General features: G+C 41.0%; 1 protein-coding gene across 1 annotated transcript in view; it reads right to left on the reverse strand.

Annotated features, from left to right (window-relative positions):
• Positions 1-733: 733 nt before the first annotated feature.
• Positions 734-21,609, reverse strand: part of LOC117291180 (serine/arginine repetitive matrix protein 2-like) — a 56,520-nt gene continuing 35,644 nt past the window's right edge. The window contains exons 4-11 of the mRNA XM_033772760.1: positions 20,210-21,182; positions 15,911-15,994; positions 12,191-12,327; positions 11,057-11,194; positions 8,532-8,674; positions 5,818-7,559; positions 4,082-5,306; positions 734-1,092 (exon numbers count right to left, since the gene is read on the reverse strand). Coding sequence (XP_033628651.1) covers positions 940-1,092; positions 4,082-5,306; positions 5,818-7,559; positions 8,532-8,674; positions 11,057-11,194; positions 12,191-12,327; positions 15,911-15,994; positions 20,210-21,182 — 4,595 coding nt within the window. The 3' untranslated portion in view covers positions 734-939. The remainder of the gene's footprint in view (positions 1,093-4,081; positions 5,307-5,817; positions 7,560-8,531; positions 8,675-11,056; positions 11,195-12,190; positions 12,328-15,910; positions 15,995-20,209; positions 21,183-21,609) is intronic.

Consider the following 21,609-nt stretch of genomic DNA (forward strand, 5'->3'; position numbering starts at 1 on the left):
GTAGAAGAATGCAACAGGAATCCTATTTAAATCCTATAGAATTCTATAGGCATTTCGCCTATACATAGGAACTTTTTTGTAGGGATTATTATTTTGTTTACACCACAAATATTACTCACACTTCACACACAGGTCAGTGTCAAAGAGGTCTGAGTTATCATTGGGGGGGGGGGGGCATTTGCAAAATGGCAGGCAAAGATCTACCACCAGAGAGCCAGCTGTTTGTTTGTCATCACATCTTAAAGGAAACAAGTTATAGCCCTACAGTTTAGCCAAGCACATGTGTTTAGGGCAAGGACTGCTCACAGCTGCAGGGCTTAGTCCTCAATAAAACTCAAGCCCGGTTCATACTTCCCGCGAACTCAATGCAAATTTTTAAAACAGCGCGGTGACGTCAACATTTGTATCGCATTTGCATTAGCAGGAAGTATGAACCAGGCTTTACACTGTCAAAATATTTCAACTTCTGGACCTTACTACCAGTGGTTTGATTTGACAAAGGTAAACGAATATACAATCCCCATGGTTGGGTAGCAGAATAATGCCATACCACCATCAACTCCTTTTATGTACATGTATATTATAAGGCATCTACACAAACAATTTGAATTTAGCAAGCGAGTTGGTCTATGAGAAGCGTTTTTAACCGTTTGTTATAATATAAAATGCCAACGCTATAGAAAGATGTTAAAAAGTAGAATATACTGAACCACATAAATATCCCTGAAATTGCATGCTTTGTCTTATACGCCACAAACTAAATCGGCACGCCTTTATGTGGATGGATGACCGTGTTAGTTTGCATGTTGGTCATCATTCAGTACCTGGTATCAATAGCAATTTCTCCTCTTTCAAAAAAAAACTTGACAACAAGAGAAGATCATGCAATCAGGAAAATCTTAACAAATCAACGGCCTCAATAAAAAACAATGATCTTTCTTACCTTTTCTGTGCAGTGTCCAACTCTGGGAGTTGTTTCTTTTTTACTGTCCTGATCTCAACAATGGGGGAGTTTGGCGTCGATCTCGCCCGGATCCGCCCCTCAGGCTCCTCTGAATCCGAGCTGGAGTATCCCTCCGCTCTTAGATTGCCCTGTGACGATAAGATGATTGAAAAGTGAATGTTTCACACTTGAACTTGCTACAGCTTGACGCTTAATTCCCATGTTTAAAAACCGTAGAAGGAAAACAAACGTACCACTTGTGTCCACAGCTTAAAGGCAGTGGACACTATTGGTAAATACTCAAAATATTTGTTCACATAAAAACTTACTTGGTAACAAGCAATGGAGAGCTGTTGATAGTAAAAACACATTCTGAAGTAACGTAGTTTTCGAGAAAGAAGTAATTTTCAATGGATTTGATTTAGAATTTGAGGTCTCGAAATTAAACATCTGAAAGCACACAACTTCGTTTGACAAGGGAGTTTTTTCTGTCATTATTATCTCCAAACTTCAACGACCGATTGAGCTCAAATTTTCACAGGTTTGTTATTTTATGCATATGTTGAGATATACCAAGTGAGAAGACTGGTCTGTGGCAATTACCAATAGTGTCCACTGTCTTTAAAGGCACTGCCGTCGATTTTACCAAACTCTTCCAAACATAGAATTAATCTTAGGACTTAGGACAAGTTCAGTTCCATATCTGAAGCCGTTAGGACGCATTGAACACATCTTAAGTTAGAACGGGTTACTCATCCTGACTCAAAATAGCATTAATCCTAGCGTTTCGTGAAATCGACTGCAGGACACCTTTGGTAATTGTCAAGAACCAGTATTCTCACTTGGTGTATGCTTACATAATGCATAAAATAAAAAATCTGTGAAAATTTGGACTCAATTAGTCTTTAAAGTTGCAAGAGAATAATGATATTGTAGAAAAACACCCTTGTTGCACAAATTTGAGTGAAAAAATTACATCTTTCTCAAAAACTATGCGTCTTCAGAGGGAGCTGTTTCTCACAATGTTTTACACTATGGACAGCTCTCCATTGCTCACTACTAAGAACATTTTTATGCTAACCACAATTTTGAATAATTACCATTAGTGTCCAGTGCCTTTAACACCTGCGTACAAAAAATGACCGTAGAAGGAAAGCAAAAGTAGCACTTGTGTCCTTAGCCGAATTTACCCGTAGCACTTAATCGCTCTTTATTTGTGTATCGATTTCTGCGGCGGACCAATTCCCCGAGCTTGCTTGCTCTCAAAACAATCTCATGCGTGGTTTAAGTCGCTTCTTCTTCCAATGTCGCTATCTCCCCAATCCTTTTAACCCTAATTAAGAGGCCCTAGTGACATCAATAGAGAAGATTACAAGTATCCTTTGCGTAGCTAAAGACTTTATTGAGCACTGGATGGTGTGTGTGATTCACATGGCTCAAGGCAGTTGGTTTGACCAACGTCACAGATTGCAAACTGCAATGTCTTCCATTCTTTAGATTAAAGTGCAAAGTCCCATCTCATTTATGACCAGGCCTGAATGCTTCATGTTTGTAAGAGCAGGGACACCAAGGCATTTTCTTCTTGGTGAAGAGCACCCTATGAGGACATTGTGAATTTCTACTGGAGAATTTCAAGGGCACCAAGACAATGACCTGGGGTGGATTTCACAAAGGTAGTCCTAACTTAGGACTAGTCCTAGGCAATGCTAAGAGATAGGACTGGTCCTAAGTTAGGATGAGTTACTGGTCCTAACTTAGGACCAGTTCTATCTCTTAGCATTGCGTAGGACGAGTCCTAAGTAAGAACTGCCTTTGTGAAATCCACCGCAGGGCTGGAAAGCATGGCATAACCACCCTTTTTAACCTGTTTTCAGATGCTTATATCAAACACAAATCTTCAGGAGTAAAATTTGTTCAAAACTCTATGAAAAAACTGAGTAATTCCTCCAGAGAAACATCAGTATCTGCAAAGTCTCTGTTCTGACAATTAAAGCAGCCGACTGTCTAGTACGGTCACATCTAAGTCATTTATACCTCCCATGGGGGTGATGGGGGGGGGGGGGTAACCCAGACAGGATGAGGAGAGTAATTAATATGATAATTAATAACGAGCCTGAGAGTAGATCTTTTGCTTTGTGGCCCCAATTTTCCTGCTACACAACCATAAAGTCCTGTTCATACTCCACAGAATTCAGGATCGATGTGAAAGACCAAGTGCATGCAGTGATTGGTCAGGGTACGGAGAAATATTCTTTTGCAGTAAAATTGCTGTACTGGAAAATTCTGGGGAAAAAATATTAAAGGAACACGTTGCCTTGGATCCGTCGAGTTGGTCTTTGAAAAGTGTTTGTAACCGTTTTTTGATAAAATGCCTACAGGTAGAAAGATGTTGTAAAAGTATAATACAATGATCCTCACAATCACGCCAGGAAATTGCACGGTTTTCCTTTTACCTCGTCGACTAACACGGTCGGCCAAATTTTGACTCCCATAAATGGCCGACCGTGTCAGTTCGCAAAGTAAAAGGAAAACCACGCGATTTTGAGGCAAGTTTGTGTGGAGCATTGTATTCTACTTTTAAAACATCTTTCCAACCATATGCATTTTATAACAAACAGTTATTAACGCTTTTTATAGACCAACTCGTCCGATCCAAGGCAGCGTGTTCCTAATAACTGTTGCAGAAATGTATGCAATATGTCTGTATGAACATGACCAAGAGAGATTAAAATTGGCCTAGTGGATTCTTTCCTACTTTCCCTCTATGGACAATGGTTCTACGCTTACACAGCTAGGACAGAAATTAGGCCCTTGCACAGTAAGCGAAGAATGGTGATCGTAATCGCAGAGTTTGGCGGTAAGCAGAGCAGTGAAATTGGGCCACGATTCACATTATCTTTTGTCGCTACTTCTCAGGATTCCAACTCACCCCCACCCCCTACCATCTTGTTTTTGTGTATCTTTAGACTTAAAGATAAAAGTGGAAGGCCTTTTTGAGGGTTCTTTGGTTTCATTACCAGAAATATATAACAACAAAGATTTTACACAAACACTGTTGAAGGGTTTATATATCCACAAGAATAAATAATCTCCTTGACAATATTTTTGCTCTACAAATTAAAAAAAACCTCTCCTCACCTTTCCCTTCCTGAGGCGAAGCTGCTCGATGGCTAAACCACTCTTCTTCTTGATAGGGTCGTCTGCTCCACTGTCCACATCAGCATCCTGAGAATCTTCTTTCCTTAGGGTGGCTTTTCGCGGACTCTCCTTTGGTCTAACAACTTCTGGTTCTGTTTCAGGTTCTTTGGGTGGTGTTAAGGCGTCAGAAGATGGTGAAGCAACAGGAGGTGGTGAGGCCACAGGAGGTGGTGAAGCGACAGGAGATGTGTCCGAGGATTTCCTCATGATTCCAGTCAGAGGAGGCTTCTCCGATGGGGACTCCTTCTTGAGGATAGATTTCTCGGTGCGTTCCGAGTCGGTGTCGTCCCTCTCACGGCTGGAATCTCGACGCAGGATGCCTTTGGTCTCGTCCGAGTCACCGAGTAAAGAATCAGACCTCTCCTTGAGAATGCTCCTCACTTCTGGATCACTCTGCACCTCCTCTGATTTCAGAATACCACGACCCTTTGGCGGATGTTCAGGACTTGTTTCACTGTCAGATTTAAGGATACTTTTAGGCGGCTCCTCGGGACCAGAGTCTACTTTATCAAAAGACGACTCCTTGAGGATTCCTTTTTTCTCTGGAGAGCTAGTTTCTGAAATTCGAGGCATTAGTGTCTCCTCTTGCAGTGAGCCCTTTCTTTCTAATTTCTCCGTTGAGCCGTAGACAAGTGCAATCTGTTCTGCGATTGGCAGATTGGCAACCTCTTCTGGTGGCCTGGAGAAGCTACGAGCAAGAGGCGAGAAATCACTGGCCTCCTTCACTTCCTCAACCGTTATCGGTTGGGTCTTAAACCGAGAGTCTGTTCTCCGCTTGCGTTTCGGAACTTCCATCTTCGGCAGGGGTTTCCTCACCCTTTCAGCCTTCTCATGGAACAGTTTCATTTTCTCCGCGAGGCTTAGCCGGCACACGTCGTCCTCCTCAACTTCGACTTCCTTTACTTCCGTCACTGTACTCTCACTGGATTTCATGCTGGCTAGTGACGACGCTGAGCTGACTTCTTCCGGAGTGACTGGTTGCGTCTGAGATCGCTCGCTGTTGCGGATACGGTGGAACCGTCTCCGAGGTTTAGCCTTGGCTGCCTCCTCATCTTTCAGCTTGGAGATTCGGGTGAACATATGCTTCTTTTCTGAGACAGATAGAGTAGCCAACTCATCATTCTCCTCTTCAGCCTCGCTAGATTTGTCCACAGGAGTTGAAGGTCTGCATAAGGTTAGGAAGAACAAAAATAGATGGTCACATGAAAAGGGCTACATAGCTTAGTTGGTTGGACGCCTGCACTAGATCTCTCCACAAGAGTTGAGGTCCTGCTTCAAGTTTGGAAGAAAATAAATAGATTGTCTCAATGTTAGGGTTTAGATAGCTCAGTTGGTGGATTGCCCGCACATTAATTCGAAGGTTCACACCCACTCTTGTCAGTTTTTCTTTGTAAAACCCTAAATTATTCCAAAAGTTTCCAAGTCAGTTTTTCTTGTTTGTTTATTGAAGGTCTCTTTATAGATATAAAACATTACGAAGCAATGAAAAATCAACTGACTTTTATTTCTTTGTTGATTTTTGTCAGAAGACTCGGGTTCTTAGAGCCAATGAATGTATATTAGAATCCAATCCAAATCTGGAAAAATTATCTGTACCTACTTTTGTTGGAAAACAAAAAGTACAAAAAGTACCCCAACCCGTAAAATAAATGACAAATTCAAAACTGCAAACTTACCGAGGAGAACCCGAGTCTGCTTGAATCTGAGATGTCCTCCTGGGAGACCTAGGAGATCGAGGAGAGCTCGGCGATGTTGGTGGCATCGGAGGTTTGCTGTCCAGCTTGTCACCTGTCTGAAAGGTCACAAGTCTCTGGGCAACGGGTACCTTAAGGACATCCTCTGGTTTCTTGTTCGCATCCTCGTCCACTCTCTCTTCCTCTTCACTGCCGTCACTTTGAAGGCTCAAGGCCCGAGCTCTCATGATGGCGATCAGCTCCTTGTCTTTCGTTGCCAAGGAAAGCCTCTTCACATCATTCTTCTCTGGTATCTGCTCTTTAGGCCTGGAACTCTTAGGAGAGCACGGCGGAGGTTTAGTGACAATGTCTTTCACCTCTGGCGACGGCGGCCGGCTGGTGGTTTTCCCCTGACCTATTTTACTTCCAATCTTACTTCCGATCTTACTTCCGATCTTAGATTCTTTAGTCTTTGTTGGGGTGGTCGGTTTGGCAGTAGGGGTTTCTGTCTTCGGTGTGGTGGTCGGTTTGGCAGTAGGGGTTTCTGTCTTTGCTGTGGTGGTAGGTTTGGCAGTAGAGGTCTCTGTCTTCGTTGTAGTGGTAGGTTTTGTAGTAGGGGTTTCTGTCTTCGTTGTAGTGGTAGGTTTTGCAGTAGGGGTTTCTGTCTTAGATGTTGTAGTAGGTTTGGCAGAAGTAACTCCATTCGTTTTGGCTTTGACTGGAGGGGTTGCTTTGTCCTTAGTTTGGGGCGGTTTTTGAGTTACTTTTGCTTTCACACTCACAGTGGGTTCTTTTAGCTTTGGACTGTCCCTTCCTCTACTCTTGTCCCCAATGCCTCCATTCTCAGTTCTAGAATGAGAGGTAATACTTTTGATCTTTTTCTCAGGTGATGTCGGGGTCTTTCTCTCTGTTTTTTTCACATCCCCATTCCGAGCCGAATCCTTCTTGATCTCAACTCTCTTTGGTTTTGCAAGTTCGTGAATTCGTGACTCAGTGACCTTTCGGGGATGTCTTTGCAAAGTTGGAGATGCCCTCGAGTCACTGTCTGAACTCTTCGTCTTGGCAATGCGATGAGTGGGCGACATGGTGCCATCGCTCAAAGATGAGCTACTCTCGTTAGAGTTGCGCCTTTTGCGAGACTCATTCAAAACTTGAGGAATTTCCGGGCGTTTGAGACGAACCTTGCTCGGAGAAGAATTGTCAGAATCGCTATTTGAGACACTTGCCTTTGATGTCTTTTCTGGTGACCTGTTTGATGACCTCTTTTCTTGTAATTTCTTCTCTTTCGATAAACCTCTTGGAGACTCAAGCTTAGTTGGAGATGTAACTCTTGGAGTAGGCCTCTTTGAAATTTTCTTTGGACTGACCTTTCCAGAATCGACATGCGACAAGTTCTCAGGCACGGCTTTTGTTGAAACTTGTTCATTACTGTCCAAGGGGAGTTTCTTCACTGAAGTGCTCTCGACTTGAATAGTTTCTGTTTTTCTGGAAACTTTGGAGTCCCGCTCCGTTGGAATGACTTCCACCTTGGTGGGGATTCTTGACCTGGAGGAATCCCTGGACGACGGGGTCTTTTCCTCATTCTTGGCGGCCGTTACCTGTTGAATCTCCTCGACCGGTGTGACATCTTTTGAAGACACTGATGGCATGGCACGAGTTGGTTCTTTCCTGGCTGTGTCGCTGAGGTCAGAGGCCGATGGGGAGGTCGAAGGTTGAGAACTCTCGGTAATGGAAAGCTTCCTCTCCTGCACAAAATTAAACAGGGGTCACTTTTCAATGAATACTCATAAAAAAAACTGAGACACACCGAGTCATTTATGGTATTCAGGGCAGGTTCTTTTCGGAACAACCAAAAGTTTGTTTGTTTGGATAATCTTCCTGTTAAGGGAACAAGGCAAACTCTTACAACTGTACAAGGGGATATAAGTGCCAAACTCGGATCAGCCAATCTCTTCCATGCAAACACTAGTTTTGTTCGAAAGTGCCAGTCAGAAGCCATTTTTTTTTTTTTTTTTACTGTTGACCCTGTTACATTGAGTGAAGAAGGGTGTCATGGACAAGTGGTTAAGAGCATCAAACTTAATTTCTGGTGGTTAAGTCATCAGAGTTTGAATACCAGTCATGGCCAGGTGTCCTTGAGCAAGATGCTTAACTATAATTGCTTCTCTTCACCCAGGGGTATAAATGGGTACCTGCGAGGGTAGAGGTTGATTTTGTGTATGAAAAAGCCACTATAGCGCATAGAGGAACTATTGCGAATTATATCACACCTCTTGCTTTTTCTGTATTCTGGTTGGCTGAAACACGGTCACGTGGGATGAACTAATATAGTCTAGTGATCGCGCGTGCGTGTTTTTCTGGGAACTAGTTCCCGAGCGGGCACTAGACTTTGAAAATAGTGCCCGCTTAAAACGCCCTCTCTTGACTTGAACCGTGAACAGCAACTACAAAACTTCCTTTCTTTTCCAGATTTCTGTTCTTATTTCACATTTGTGACCGAGCTGTCTTATAAGACACATATTGACTGGCATAATTCGGTAACTAGTGTAAACGTCTATTCCCCCTGGGGCCTGTGAGTGACCAAAAGAGGGGCCTATTTCTCTCGGCCCTGGTCCTAGGGGAATAGACAAACACAAGTTACCTCATTGCCAGTCAATAATAATATAAGAACTTGTTATTTGAAGTATTATAGTAAGGTCATTGGAGGCAGAACTTACCACAAGTTTTTGACCGATAGCGTGGGCTTCTTTAATCTGTGCTGCTGTGATGGCGACGTTCTGCCTTCTACTGCGAGATCGTGACTGTTTTGTGCTGGTCCCTCTATCCGACGGCGGCTTGTAATCTTCTAAAGAAGTTCTCCCTGAGAAATAAATTATTGTTCATTTTTATCACTTACTTCTAAACCTCTTTTCACTTCATTTCACTTCATTTCCATGTTTTTGGTTGTGTCCCCCAAGATAAGGGCAAACGACCCAGGATTACACAAAAAGACAAACTTATCCCAGTATACTGTCCCTCACAAAAACAGTTTAAAAACAAGGACAGCAAAATACAAGCTTTTGTTTGTTGATCATAAGGTTAACCAAGGATGGAATTGTACTGGTCTTGTAATGCGACATTTAAAGGCAGTGGACACTATTGGTAATGACTCAAAATAATTATCAGCATAAAACCTTACTTGGTAACAAGTAATGGGGAGCTGTTGATGGTATAAAACATTGTGAGAAACGGCTCCCTCTGAAGTGACATATAGTTTTCGAGAAAGAAGTAATTTTCCACGAATTTGATTTTGAGACCTCAAGTTAAGAATTTGAGGTCTCAAAATCAAGCATCTGAAAGCACACAACTTCGAGTGACAAGGGTGTTTTTTTCTTTCATAGTTATCTCGCAACTCCGATGACCAATCGAGCTCAAATTTTCACAGGTTTGTTAATTTATGCATATGTTGAGATATACCAAGTGAGAAGACTGGTCTTTGACAATTACCAATAGTGTCCACTGCCTTTAATAGTTGACAACTGGTCAGAATTTCTTAAGTTATTATGCCTCCTAGGTGTTAGACTTCAACAATGAGTTTCTGAAATTGAGGCTGAGCTTTTCAAGCCTGGCAAAGACAGGTGGAATTTGAAGTGTGACAGATTTCACTGTGGTTTAGAAGTGAAGACTTCATATTACATATTACACATACAACTTGATTTTCTTTGGTGCAATTGTTAGTCACTGTCTTGCTTTCATCTAGTGCAAATGATGAGTTCATATGTCAAATGTATCATAGACACATGGCCAGGTGCTCTGAGAGGTTAACTTGACCCTGATTCAAACAAAAATAAGGACACCTTGTGGTACTAATCTTCCAGTCTCAAGTGCAATGCGCAAAGTTTAATATTTCAGAACGTTATTTCGCACCAAACGGAATACACGCGCACAAAGTTTAGAATGTAATTTTTGCACTGTCCGTATACGGAGCGTGACTCATTGACACTCACAATACGCAGTGTGCAATAAAAAAAATGGAAGTAGGTTATAGGTTTTGTATGCAGTTCGAGCGTCTGATAGGTGGATTAGCGGGTACTGGTAGATAAATGTATGTCCTATGATCAATGTATCACTTAGGTAATGGTGCTTGAAAGGATTTTTTAAAAACACCTAGGACCAGTCAAAATTAATTCCAAGTGGCAATTGCATCCTTTGAAAGGAATTGCTAGACACACAATTCCCCTGTGAGCTATTCCAACTCTGACTAAACTGAAATAGTCAACTCTAAACGATTACAATTTGTCTGACCAAAAAATACTGTCTGCCCATGGTGAAATGCATGAATGAGATTCGCAAAGCAGTTTTCAAGAAGGTGATGAAACCTCAAGGTTGGTTGTGCAATTGATATTTTTTGGACAAAGCATCTCAAAGTAAGTCACTGCAATTCCCTTTCAAAATGTAGTTTCATTCTCTCAGTGCATGTTTTGTTGTTTCAAAGTAAAAGTTTATTTCTTATCAAGTTTAAAAGCATTTCAGATCCAAGTATCTGCCAAAACAATCGCTAACAGCATTACCCTAGTACACCAATTCAGTTTTTGTAATAAATGTGACGGGCTCTGCAAAAATGATTCGCTTGTCGCACAACCCACTTTCCAGTACAGGGCTTTTGAGTGATGGGAGAGTGGGAACAAACATTTTTGTTTTTAATGTGGTTTTTATGCTTCTTCAGGGTCTATATTTTCCAATTGCCTTAAATAGAAACTTCGTCTTTGATCGATAAAGGTGAATAAAACATGCTATTTTTGTTCATCCCTTGGGCTGTTTCCCAAGTATGGTTTTTTTCAAAAGGTCCTAACTTTTGAACCAAACATCACACAAGTGTGTAAGATATGTCAAAATGAAGCTTGTTGTATACTCTTTTCAGCCATGTATAAAACCCAATAAGATCATTTTTGCCCTTGTGGCTCATTTTCACAGTGCCCATCACATATTCTCTAGTTTTCATCACTCATACTGTAAATAAACACAAAATGTCAAAAAATCTTTGGTGGTTGCATTTTGAGAAAAAACAACGAGAGTCAATCGTTAATATTGTTTTTAGCCAGAGAGAACTCATGCACTTTTATATTGGGTGTATTTCTATTGCATTAATAGGAACAAGCAATGGTAATTTGATTGTCTTTAAATTCTACATCAATACAAAGAAAATAAAGTTTTGAGGAAAGGCAAATCATTTTAAGATGTTTGCCCCATCTCTCGAGCTTACTCTTCCCGGTTGCCGGATCGATAGGTTCACTCAAAGATCGCAATCTTTCACCGGAAGTTGTCGTTGACGACCCATAAGAATCAGAATCACTAATGCGTGCCGCCGGAGCGCCCTCGGGGGTTCTGGTTTCCTCCGGAGCTGTAGGTGTGAAAAAGTAAAAGATAAGAGAGTGTTGAAATCTCACCTGGTAGACGCCTCCCTGTGCGAATGCAGAGAGTGAGACCCATGGGCGAGGCCGGTCGCTGGAGAATTAACCGAGACATGAGTTCCTAAAACGCCCCAAGTTCCTCCCCTTGACTTGACACCTCAAAGTCAGGAAGGCCACTGGGATTAAACTGACCTGAGGTCCACTACCGCTCTGATTGTTCTGACCCCACTCCCACGATCAACAGAGACATGCTTGGATTACCAAAAGCATACCCTGGAACTCCCTGACGGAAACGAGTAATGACTAACTCCAAAATCTCACATTTGTATACACAGGGATTCTTTACGGGATCATGTTTGTGTGTGTGTGTATAAAGTAATATGTGCGTTTGTTTGCTCTCTATTTATAAACAATTTTGACTAGGTTTAAACCAATGTTTAGTGAGTCAGTTTCCTGAACAGGACCAGAATTTGTTAAGTCCTTATTCATAATTTCTGAAAGTGTTTTAACTATCTGAACATCGCCCTCTGTTGGCACAAAATCAAAACAAACTAGGCTAGGAGAAGAAACAAAATCACACAAAGGTTGTGGACATACCGACGTGTCATGGCTGAGCAGGTTATAGCATCGAACTAGAGCTATGATGTTTCTGATCAGCAGAGTGATGGGTTCGAGTCCCAGTTGTGACACTTGTGTGTCCTTAAGCAAGACACTTATAACCACAGCATTTCCTTCGGATGGGACAAAATAAAAGCCACATGCCCAGTGTGTTGTGAATGCCCATGAAAGAACCCAGTGTACTTATCAGTACTGAAGGGGTTCACCCCGATGTTCCTGGTTTGATTGGCTGCATATTGAGCCCCAGCACCTTTTAAACCTTTACATGTAAAACAATCGGTCTAATACTTCAACACGAAGGTCCACTTACACCACTGCAGGGAGGGCAAAGAATATAACTCATACAGTTCACTCCAAGAGCCACTCACCACTCTTTTTGGGTGAAGGGCTAATACTGTTGAACACCTCGTTGTCTATGCCATCAATGCTACCTTTCCTCGCTTTGTGCTTCGCTATGATCCTCTCTGTTACGTCCATTGACACATCGGATACCGTTCTTCTCATTCTGAAATACAAACAATCATGCAAAGATAAAACAAAAGGTCAGTTCTTATTCAGATGCAACAAACAGAGCTAAAACTATAAGCACTTCAAGATGACGTGTAATGAGATAAATCTTATAGTGTATTATAAAAACTACTGACTGAAGCCTCCTGAACGCTGGCAACTCCTTCATTCTTTTTGGGGAAAAAAACAACAACAACAACAACAACTTTTCATGTATCTTAACCCCTCAAAATCGTTAAATGATTATAAATGTATCATCTACTTATTGCAGGCCCACTTGCGATCTGCATCTCTCCTGCGCCCAAAGTGTCTTTTGGACTGGGCACAATAAATGGCCACTATCAGGCCCGATACCTCACAGAGGCAACAAAGGTGATTGCATCCATGCCCATGCATGGTGCTGCCTTGGTGCCCTTGAAATGCTCCAGTAGAACATTTCAATTTCAACGTATGGTGCCCTTTACCAAGAAGAAAATGCTTGGTGCCCTTGCTCTTTCAAAAACGAAGCATACAGGCCTGCACTATTAATACCTATTTTTTTTATAGCACTATACACTGAAGAAGATGAGCTTGGTATGCATCAGGACAGATGATGTGTAACAGAATCAATTTATCAAAACCTGGACGTCTGCATTGTGTAGTTGACTGAAAGAGCCGCCAAGCAGAGAAATATTTCTATGCCTACACTTTGAAGGAAACTATTCCAACTATGTGGGGAAAGTACATGGAAGAAAAGAGGGTTGGAGAAATGGGTAGATTAACAAGTAAGGTTTGATCAAAAGTTGAAATGGGCAACTTTTTTTCGGGAAATTTCCATAAAAATTTGCCCATGCACTTTACATATAATAGCACTGAGGCATTTCTATCATTTCGAATCTGCACTTTGAATAAAACTATTCCAGCTACATGTATGTGGAGTAAGGACATGGTATAGTTGGACTGGGTTGGGACTGCTGTTAGAAGGTAGATTTAAAGTACCGGTAAAGTTGTTTTGATAGTTTAAAATGGGCAACTTAATCCCGGTAAATGCACTTCACAAATGATAATGAATGACATTGTGGAGACAGTCAATGGTGGCTGTGTGTTTCAAATTGCTATGCTCAACAATATGATTAATGTCATGAAATCTATTAATAAACTAAATTTCTTGAAATGTTTTGAACTCTTTGCTGTTACGCAGTCTTCAATTTAAAAAAAAAAAAGTTATTGTAAATTTACTTCCAATTCTGCTAACGCCGTGATTTGAATGAATGAATTAATGGACGAATGAAAGAAAATGTCAGCAAATAAGGGGGATGGCACAATTCAAAATGATCAATAGTTCCTTAAAAAAAATGTTTTAATGATGTGTGCTTTATCTTTTAGGATGCAACCCAAAAGTTAAACAAATTCACTCATCAATAATAAACAATGACTTGGTATTGACAGACAAATGCAACATCACGAAATAAGATAAGAATAAAGAACTAATTGACTAGAAAGACGGACGTGCAGGAATTCTAAAATGAATAACAGAGAGCTATGTTGACCTTATACAGTAAAAAGGTTACAGAGCCTGTCAAAGAAACTAAATAAGCACTCTAGCCCAGGTCTTGGACTCACTGCCTCATAGGCGATACTGCTCATCAAAATAATATGACAGGAGAAAATTTAATAGCTTTGCCCTCATAACACACACAATATGCTTATAATGGGATTTTAAGCAACTATTCTGTTGAGCTCAATTTTAGTCACTGCCCGATGTGCAAACACTAGTCAGGAAGCTGTGGGCTAGTCAAACTTGTCTAACAGACAGCCTGGCGGGCTAGGTACATGGCTCTAGATAGCCTGACGAGCAAACCACACTTAGCTCCTACGTACACGTAGCAAGGTGGGCAAGTAGTCAAATTTGGCTTTTTAGATAGCCGCCAGGCTAGTCAAACTAAGCACTTACATGTAGGTAGCCCGGCGAGCAAGTCCACAAGGGCTACTAGGTAGCTCAGCAGGCTAGTCAAACTTGGCTCTTGATAGACTGGCAGGCTGGTCAAATTTGGCTCTCAGCCTGGCGGGCTGCTCAAACTTGGTGGCCCTTATAGGAAGCCTGGTGGGCAAGTCAGACTTAGCTCTTAGCTACATGTAGCCTGGCAAGCGAATCACACTAGGGTGCTGTGTAGCCGCACGGCTATTCCACCTGAGTGCTAACATGTGTAGGTACATTTGTGTAGCTTAGCAGGCTAGTCAAATTTGGCTCTTGGTAGCCTGGCAAGCTGGTCACACTTGGTACTTATGTAGACAATAAGAACTATAATCGCTACGAGACCATCTTGTACGGGGAACCTGATGCTACACCCTGATTAAGGTCTCACTCCATTGCAAGGAACTTTGAAACTGCTTTTTACAACAACCCACGCTATTTGAGTGGATTGCAGAAAAACAAATTGAAAGACGATTAAAACCAAAAGTTGGTACGCTTCTTTTGTTTTTGAAAAATCCCTGGCCGATTTTGTGCAGCACTTTTGTAAAATGCTATATAGTATAGTTTGATGAGTGTTGGCATCTGTCCAGGAGATGCAATAAATCTAGCTTTGAACATCTGCATTATATATGCACGACCTTGCAGTGTGAATAAAAGAGACCTCCAATTTGCCATCCTGCTAATTTTCCTGTCATCCAGCTGGTCTCCTGTTGACAATTTGCAAAAAAATCCACCATTGTACACCTTTATCAAAGATAACTTCCCCCGTAGTTCGCTTGGATGATTATTTCCTCATGATGTCACGTCCCATTAAGTGCTGTCAAAGCTGTCTTTAAAGGCACTGAACACTGTTAAAAACCAGTATTCTCACTTGGTGTATCCCAACATATGCATAGAATAACAAACCTGTGAAAATTTGGGCTCAATTGGTTGTTGAAGTTGCGAGATAAAAATGGGGAAAAAACACCCTTGTTGCACCAATAACTGTGCTTTCAGATGCCTTCAAGAAAATAGTGAAAGAAAAAACACCCCCGTTGCCAAGCTTTTGCGCTTTCAGATGCCTAAGAACGGCTTCAGGTCAAAAGTCTTTCTGAGATTCAAATATTTTAGTGAGAAATTACCTCACTTTCAAAAATTATGTTGCTTCAGAGGGAGTCATTTCTCACACTGTTTTATACTATCAACAGTTCTCTATTGTAAGAGATGTTAAATTTGCATCGGGGATAAAGAATATCAATTTATTTATTTTTTTACCCATACACCGATGTGTGATAGCACTGTATACTCAGTACTTTCCTGAGTCCTGTGAAAAAATATCACAGGCATGTTACTCGGGTGGGATTCAAACCCACGACCCTTGCAATTCTAGAGCAGTGTCATACCAACTAGACTACCGAGGTTGCCCGGTAGCTAGAGGCAGTTCGAATCCTATGTCTTGGCAGCGGGTACCGCAACGATAATTTTTAAGAGATGTTAAATTTGCATCGGGGATAAAGAATATTAATTTTTTAAACATACACTGATGTTCTCTATTGCTTGTTGCAGTTAGGGTTACAGGGGGAAGGGTTTGAGAGTATGGGCTGGTTTTACCACAAGAGGATGGAAACAAAAAATTACTAATACGTACCTCTCTCTACGAGCAGCTCGCGATGCTTCAAGCGTGTCCACGAGTTGCTGAGTCTCAACTGATATCACTGAGTCCTTACGCGCTCTGGTAACATACAGGAGGAGCAGAAAGAAGGAAGGAGGGAAAAGACTCAAAGTCAAGGAGCTGTATGTTTTTATATGTTGATGATAAATATTTTGTTAAATGGTCTCTAAAGGGATATACTTTCAAGATGGATCAAAATCATTAAAAAAAAATGATAGGATTGCAGTCCAATTTCAAATTTATAAAACAAGTAATCAGTTTCTAGATGAAAATGGCTGCATGTTCATACTGTATGGCAGGTAGGTCTTTGGATGGTGCCTTTGATATGCTCGAATTAATATCTCAACAAAGACATCTTCGTTCAACTACCTCATGTTCCCTTTTTGTTCTGCCAATAACTCGCTATTCTACTTTTGCAGAGAGATCATTCTCTGTATATGGCCTCAAAATGTGGAATACGCTTCCTACACAGATCAGAAATGCCATCTCACTCACCTTATTCAAGACACTCCTTAAAGCTCACCTGTTCCAGCAGGCTTACTAAACCATTCAACTGTGCCTCAGCGCCTTAGAACAAACTCTTGATTTTGGCGCTCTAAAAATGACCTTTGATTGATTGATTGATTACAAGCATAGGATTTAGCACACAGAAAGATATTTGGTGACACGGCCATTCGCAGATTTGTCCTTTGAACTACCAGTAGTACAGGTAGAATAACAAGCAGTGGCAGCCATTTTGAAAACGTTTAAAAAACGCTTGTTTTTCTACCGCTATTCTGCGATGGCCCAAAAGCCAAATATCTTTCTCATGACTGTGCGCCTAATTCAATGCGTGTATCATCAAAGGCACAATTTCCCAAAACATTTCTTCTATCCGCCCCACTAATCATGGAAAACTGCCCTTAAAACCATAAAAATTGTCCCTGATTCCATGACCGAATGTCCCCTAGCATGCCAGGGGCCTGAAAAATTAGAATTTTAAAGGCAAAACATTTGTAATAATCAATTTATTTAACTTAGTAAAGTTCTACACTTACCAATAAATAAATAAATGAACAATTCCAATCTTTGATATGTTTTCCTTTCCAACAGCAGCAAGAAACATATCAAACCTTGGTGAAGAGTGAAACCAACAGTGACAGATGGAACATGTTGGAATTTACATTAAAAAAAAACTATTTTCCCTACCAATAAAACTTAACTATCCCGCATCGCAGACCAAATAAACAGTTAAATTTGTTTTGACACCACAGTCGCTCAACTTAGAAAATGATATTCCCTATGGATTCAGTTTTGCTCGCTCACAAATTTGGCAAATCACTCATTTTTTGTGATGGTTTATAAAAATGGATCAAATGTGCTTGATCCCCCACTACGTATGGGCACTTTCACCATACTTGGTTTACAGAAGCGGTTGTGTGAACTGAAATTGGACCAGCCCCCACACGCACCAACCGTTCCCAATTTCCTTTAAAGGTATGTTGAGAGAGTAATTTTTGTTGAAATGTCAGCAAAATTAATAATTAGGCTTGCATTAAAGGTTTGTCCTAGTCCAAAAAATATTGACCATGAAAACTTAACAGATGGAAATTTGTATCGGGATAAAGTTCGTTAATTTTGGTTTTGCTCACGGTTTATACACTGATGTGTGTGTTAGCACTGTATACTCAGTACTTTCCCGAGCTCTGTGCAAAAAATCATATGCATATATTACTCCGGTGGGATTGGAACCCACAACCTTTGCAACTCTAGAGCAGTGTCTTACCAACTAGACTACCGAGGCTGCCCGGTAGCTAGAGGCAGTTTGAATCCTTTATTTTTACAGCGAGTACCACAACGATTCAGCATCTAAAAATATACATGTATGTTGAGATTTGTTTTTCCAAGCTTTTTGGCTTCTTTTATACATAAATACATTAACTGCAAACTGTTTCATGAGGACTGCTGGCCATATTTAAATAATTGTAGTTTTAAGACTGTTATTTTATGCTACCCCAGTCATAAAATAGACCATTCGCATTTAGCAATTAGCTACATATTGGTCGTGCCACCTGAGCCTATTTCACACACAAAAAAGTGTGAAGCATTCCGGAGGTATCAAAGGGCGGATGCACAATTAATGTAGCAACAGTCTCCATGGAAACTACGTTAACCTCACATGATCAACAGCAACCCGCAATACCAATGCACTTTTGCTTAAAATCATCGGCTTTCACTCAAACAATTTGCCACACCACCTATGCGATCACTGTGTCATGGACATACCCCCACACTGCACTAGTGGTGTAGTGCGTCGCGGGTGTAGTCAGACAATTCAGAGATACATGTACGCGCGCAATAGTAAAATTTTACACTTTCGTCTGAGATCGACAGACAAACATACCACACCACCTACGCGATCACTGCGTCATCGACGCGCCAAACTGCACTTGTAGTGTGTAGTAAGTTTCGAGTAAACATACAATTTTCACACACGTGCTTGTAAAATTTTTAACTTTTGCCTGAGATCCGGGTACTGTACTTAGCTTTTATTTATTTTTAGCATGTGTACGGAGTGCTATTGTTGTCATTTTGGAGTGACAAGCTGGAAGGGTGCATTTGGATATTGATGTCTTGCGATAGCGGCCACTCCACCATGACAAAATAGGTTGTGGATTTGAACTATGAACATTATGACAGGGCTATTTGTCTTTTATCTTGCGCAGGTGTCAAGATTAGAACATACAAGGTGTAGATAATAATTTGCCATATTTTTCTGACTAATTCAGGGCTCTTACCGTGAATGTTAAAGGTAAAGCATATCCTTTGAATTTTAAAACTGTTGTGGTAGTGTTTAGGGGAAATTTGGAGCGCTTCTGTACACGCAGGAATCAAGAATTAAAACATCTAAAAATCATTTCATTCAGAAACATTCTCAGGTTAAATGTTTTTGAATCCCTCTCTATATCAAACCACATTTCTATATAAAACCACAGGGAATGGCTTCTCAAAATGTCATATGTCAACAGCAGCTGCAGTGCTTCTTACAAAAGAAGTTTAGATGGTCATTAATATTTAGAGATATTACCAATTGTATACCCTTCCATTACAATGTTAAGTAGTGTCACTAAGCTATTTATAATTAATGATCCCTGGCTACACGGCAGTTAACGGTTGTATGCCTTCCGACTGGCACCCCCGAACAAAGATATTGACAAAATAGGGAAACCGCCACTATAGGGCTAGATAGCTCAGTTGGTAGAGCGCCGGCACGTTAATCCGGAGGCCGTTGGTGCGAATCCCACTCTAGTCAATTCTTTGTTCAACCCCAAAAATCATTTACAAATTTACCCAGTCAGTTTCCCTTGTGGTTTATATTGATAAAAAAAAAAAAAAAAAGGTGTTTTTGTTAGAAAAAAAGCAAACTGAAACTTGGCAAGAAGTGCCTCCATGGAAAAAATGGTTTACCACTACACAAATACGTAAATGTTATTCTTGTTAAGGCGCTGGATGTGTCATACATGTATCTTTCTTGCCTCACAAGAAACACTTTCTCTTAGTTTTAAATGACAAGTCTGCAGGTTGGATTAGAAAAAGAGGTTGCATAACAGCTATGATTTTGATTAAACTCAGGCAAAGACTGATATTTTACTATTCCTTTAACCCAGTGTTTGTACAGGCTTGGTCATTTTCTAGGTGCGTTAATACACGTACTTCCAGTCTGTTTATAGTTTCAGCCACTGTGGTGCGTGTAGATTATTTAACCCCAAACAAACAGTAAAATCCACATGACACGGATTAAATATTAGCTTCAGAGTGCATATCAACTTATTTGAGATAATTATTTATTTTCCTTTTTTGAATTTTTTTTTCCCCACCCTCCTAGTGATGGAATTTTCACAGTGATAAATCAGTGGAAAAACTTAAAACAGATTTTAGAAAACCGATATTCAGCCCCAAGTTGCTGTTGTTTTCTACATGGATTGATGAACTGGTGTTATCTTTTGGAACAAACATTCGGTGAAAAAAATGAAATTCTTTCACCTAAATTCAATTTGCAGAAACAAGTTACTAACAAATGCCAGCCATGGTCTATTTTTTTCGTCTGTTACCCGAAAGTTATTTTAGCATGTATACGTACGGATATATTTACGTGACATTGTTTAACTCATCTCTCAAAAACTACAGCACCTCAGCAAGTAATTTTCTGAGGGAAGCTTTCTACCTTCATTTTCTTCAAACTGTGCACATAAGTTTAGTGTAAAGTACGGTACCCCAATCCTTTAATCCCCATACCTTGTGTCTGAAGAGGTTGAGCTGAAGCTGTCAGACCGATATCTCATTCCACCCTCAGCCGCTTGCAACGCATCCTTCGTCAGTGCCTGGTAGTCTGGTTGACTTCCACTTGTTCTCCTTGGGGACCTTGGACTCAGCGTCTGCGTCGGCGAATCCAGCGACGACCTCTGCACATCACGTCTAGTTGTCTTCACGTCGTCGTTTGTTTGCCTTCTTGGTGAGTAGGATGGCACACCTGAATCGTCGTCTTTCCCTCTCCGTTCTCGCCTTGGTCTTGAGACGGACGGATCACTATCACTACTCGTGGCTGCCGAGCCACTGTCTTTCAGGCCGTACTTATCAGCGAGCTCTCGTCTCCTCTGCTCTTTATATTTTGCGATCCGAGCCTTTCGTGTTTCCGGATCTTCTGATGATTCAGAGTTGCTACGAGCGCGGGACAAGCTCTCCGTCGCAGACGTCGATGCTGGATTCTCACTTCTGGTATCACCTAGGGTGGTAGACGCCCGGGTGCGGGTATAAACAGGTACTCTCGTAACGTCACCATTTGATGCCTTCCGACCGAGGTATTCATCCCTGATGCTGTCCACTTTATCCTTGTCGTGTCTTGGAGGTTTGGTGTACCGGGGCGACAAAGAATCAGCCGTACCAGTTCCTTCTTTTACCTTATTTTTCTCTACGTTCCCATATCCAGCTGAGTCGGCGGCACCTCTCCGCGTATGCCTTGACGTCTCCGCTGTGCTGCGTGCTGTGTAACTGCTAGTTTTCCTAGAGCTTGACACATCTTGAGGAGTGCCATTTCTTGTGAGTCGTGATCGTCCTGACATTCCAGTTTCTTTAGTTTGGGGTTGTCCTTGATCTTCAGAATCTGAACTATTGAAGGAGTCCTTCTTTTCAATGAATTTTCGGATCTTTTCAGCAGAGGTTTCCGACTTCCTTGTCTGGTTGCTGCTATATTTTTCCCTGAGTTTGGCGACTGTAATGGGAAGAAATAAAAAACATTAAAAAATTTATGTTTGAGTTTCAGTCGTCCACTTGAATTGTTTGCACCATGACAGCCTGCAATATGATGGTAAATGCATCTATACAGTACACAGTCACCCCTCCAACTGTTTGACCATTTAATATCATTCACCTTGGTTTTGGATGCAATATGGTATCATGTACATATAGTGAATGCATCTACACAGCACAGTTTTTTTGCATTTTTCAGCATTTCTTAAGTCTATGATTTATGTGTGTTGTTTGTATTTTGTGGCTGTTTTTCATGTGGTTTTTTTATGACTGCGGAAACACTTTTCATGTTAACATGAATAAATAAAAAATAAAATAATCAAATCAAATCTTATCTAATCTAAATAAGGAGGTATTGCCTGGGTAATGTTAAGTTTGTCTATTTTTGT

The sequence above is a fragment of the Asterias rubens genome, chromosome 6 (genome assembly GCF_902459465.1).
Source record: "Asterias rubens chromosome 6, eAstRub1.3, whole genome shotgun sequence".
Classification (NCBI taxonomy): Eukaryota; Metazoa; Echinodermata; class Asteroidea; order Forcipulatida; family Asteriidae; genus Asterias; species Asterias rubens.